The sequence below is a fragment of the Chiloscyllium plagiosum genome, chromosome 5, assembly GCF_004010195.1.
Source record: "Chiloscyllium plagiosum isolate BGI_BamShark_2017 chromosome 5, ASM401019v2, whole genome shotgun sequence".
In the NCBI taxonomy this organism is placed as follows: domain Eukaryota; kingdom Metazoa; phylum Chordata; class Chondrichthyes; order Orectolobiformes; family Hemiscylliidae; genus Chiloscyllium; species Chiloscyllium plagiosum.
Window position 1 is genome coordinate 79549223 of NC_057714.1, and position 3632 is coordinate 79552854.

Genomic DNA, 3632 nt, shown 5'->3' on the forward strand with positions numbered 1-3632 from the left:
CCCGCCACACCCTTTCTCTCTTCCTATTTCCAACTTCTCCCCCTTTCTCTTTCTAACTCTCTCTCCTTTCTATTTTTTTCGTGCGTCTCTCCCTCCTGTTCTCTCTCCATTTCTCTCCCCTCCATTTCTCTCCATCCTGTCCTCTCTATCTCCTTCTCTCTTATTCTCTCTCTCTCTCTCTCTCCCTCTTGTTCTCTCTATCTCACCCTTTCTCCCAGTCTCCCTCCCCCCTTGCCTTCAGCCTGCTCTCTTATTGGTTGTCCTAGCGGCCCGGCGGCACGCGCCGCTCAGTGTCCTATAAGAGGCCTCGCGTGCCGCCCTGGCGGGTCACTCACGAGCGCCAGCGGCTCCCGGCTCCGGTTACCGGGCAACACCATGGAGACCATGCTCGAGCAGCTCACCGGCCTCGACACCTTCGAGGCTGCCACCTACTTCGATGATGAAGATTTGTTCGCGGAGCAGCCGTCCCGGGATCACCTGGACACGGACGGGTTCCTGGAGCACGACGTGGACTTTCTGAGCAGCCAGATGAGCGAGTATTACAAGGAGAGCCGGGGCGCTGCTGATCCTGAGCACTGTGACTCGGGCATCCTCTCCTTCACATCGTCCTCGTCACCCTTTTCCTTCGACTGCACCGATAGCACTTCTGAGGTGTCCCCCCAGCTCCAAGGGATTGAGGGCGCTGTGAAAAGGCGCAGGAGGATCCGCTCAGAAGTTGAAATGCAGCACCTTCGCCAGGCTGCAAACGTCCGGGAGCGCAGACGCATGCAGTCTATTAACGATGCATTTGAAGGTCTCCGAACTCACATACCAACGCTACCTTATGAGAAACGACTTTCAAAAGTTGATACCCTCCGATTAGCAATAGGTTACATTAACTTCTTAACAGAACTTGTTCAATCTGATATGCCCTTAAGGAATCCAAATAGCGATTCTGCAATTCAACCTAAAAAAGTCATTATCTGTCATAGAGGTGCAAGTAAGTGCATCAGATGTATTTTGATATAGTTTATTTGTAATTCCCTTCTAACTTTAAGCTTGCTACCTTAGTTCCTGCACTTCTTTATATAAATGCACTTCTAATGTTTTTCACATTGTTCTTTAGACTAAAATAATGCTGTCAATAAATGCAAAGTTGTATAAAAGTACATTTTTGGATGTTTACTTTCTTATGTACAGCACATTTACATTTCTTGATATCTCTTCTAGGGTCGCCATCTCCAAATGATCCGGACTATGGGCTGCCTCCTCTAGCAGGGCATTCCTTGTCGTGGACTGATGAGAAACAGCTTAAAGAACAAAACATCATCAGGACAGCAAAAGTTTGGACTCCCGAAGATCCCAGAAAATCTAATAGCAAATCATGTGTAAACAACATTGAGAACGAACCACCTTTTGACTTTGTCTCATAAAAATGGAAATACAGTAGTTCGCAATTCAGGGATTTATATAATCATGTTTATTTAATGAAAGTTAATATATGATCAAACTTAATTGTTGATATCAGATCAAGAATGTAATGGTGTGTAAACCGAGAAACGTTAATTTATATATTTATTATTTTAAATAGTTATATGTAAATATTATGGAATGCTTAATTTATCAAAAATGTCCTAATCAATTTTCTAATGTTAATTTTTTTCAACAACGTTTAATCTAACAGTACATTATTACCTAAGGTTTTCTAGCGAATATTTTTCTATATATACCAATTAATTTATTGTAATATATATCTTATTCCTCTTTGATGGAAAATAAATTCAAGAATACAATATTCACTTTTTTATTGTTATTTAAGAAACTGTGCAACCACATAGATTCAACTCATAAATTGATTCAATGTACACCCTAAAAATATATAGTCTTTATTGCACCCTGTCTGCAATAATGTTAAACTCATTAGCTGAGGCATCGAGCGTTGCTATAATTTCAATGTTTTAGAATGATATAAATGGTCATTTGCATGTTATGGACATTGTGTGCTTCTGACCAGAAGCGCGTTCACACAAACAACTAAGAAGCAAAAAAAAGTCTAAAATTGAACTACGTTCAAAAAGTTCAAGCAATCAGTGACCTATTTCTATTATTTGATAGAAGTTACGGATCATTCTTATTTTACATGTATTCTCACAGCCAAAAGGAACCATTCATAAAGAAGTACACTTTAACAATATCGAGAACAGAATGTACATAACTGCACAGATTCGATTTATTTTGACTCAATGCAGAAAACAGTGAATAAAGGTGTGCAACATGATTTTCATGACATACTGAGAGTTCACTGTGAATCAAACTACAGAAACAGGTGAAGTAAATATAAAAGCGGTACACATTGCACCTTACTGAAATTGTATAAATCAAGTAATTCTAGTTGGAAAATAATACTAATATCATTATTTGTAAAACAATTGTAAATCAGGGTATTAAGGCATCACGAGAGCACTTTAAGAGGATATCAATATAAGATATGTGGGAGCAAAATGTAGTTGTTCAGAGGATATCATTAACATTATTTTTGGACCACATAATTTATTTTTGTTTTAAAAATGCACAGAAAGAAATCTTAGAAGAATTTTGTAAATTCATATAATTCGCCCATACGTCACGTCACATTTTATTATCCATTCTTGGTCCATTTTCTGTGTGTCAAATTCTGTAGGTTTAAACGTACCTAAACTCTTTTGTACACACCTTACAAACAAGCGTCCCATTACCTCTAAAGCTTTGTGCAATTCTAAACGAAGAAAGCGTGGTGATTTTTTGTTTTATTATTGCACTGTGCTACACGACCAGTCACTCATTTTGTGTGTGTTTAAAGGCGAATAAAGTCCTAAGAGAACCATGACAAAACCCCGTTCCCATTTGCTTGCAATCTTGCCTGGTGCTGTACTCTGCAGGTGTTTGAGAAGGAAAATTTCCCGTGGCACTCAGCCTGTGTCCCAGCTTCTCCCGCGGCTCTGACGTCAGCAAGCAGCAGCTCAGGGGTTAAAGTGATAGCAGGAGCCCAGGCAGATGCCCTGTTTAGACCTGCACATGCACATTGCCAATGCAATGATCCCCATAGATTTGGGAAACGGTGTGCCAAAGCGGATGGGAACCGTGACTGTAAGCAAATGTATAATTATTCTTATTTATTGAACATATTCGAACCGCAATTGTCATAGATTTCATATTTGAACTGTCAAACAGCTTTGGATACTTAACCTGGATATGTGAATTTTAGATATATTGACTTCAGTTTCCTCACTTAACATATCTTTTGTAATAAACAATAAAACATGCATTAATATAAATAATCTGTGTAGTAATTAAAATGTAACTAGAATTATTTGTGATACTATTAATAAAACAGATCAACTAAAAATATTAAACATCTTCTTAACGATCTAATTGAACATATTTCTTCATCAACAAATACTCTGAAATCTGATGCCAACTAAATTCAACATTTGAAAGTACTAATTAGATTTCTGTTTCTTTTAGACATTGTAAATTTACAACTGATTTGTCATTGCGATAATGCACTTTTTAAAGCTTTACACCCCTTGTTTAGGTGGCACCTTTTCCTTTGCTTTCCTATGTTTGTATGAAAACAATGCTCCAAAGCATCCTTTAGTATTGTGTAGATCAAG

General features: G+C 38.4%; 1 protein-coding gene across 1 annotated transcript; it reads left to right on the forward strand.

The window, feature by feature from the left end:
• The first annotated feature begins 366 nt into the window (after nt 1-366).
• Nucleotides 367-1412, forward strand: ptf1a (pancreas associated transcription factor 1a). Its single transcript, XM_043691040.1, has 2 exons — nt 367-979; nt 1210-1412. The coding sequence occupies exons 1-2, from the start codon at nt 376-378 to the stop codon at nt 1410-1412; spliced, it is 807 nt and encodes a 268-aa protein (XP_043546975.1). The 5' UTR covers nt 367-375.
• Nucleotides 1413-3632: the final 2220 nt, after the last annotated feature.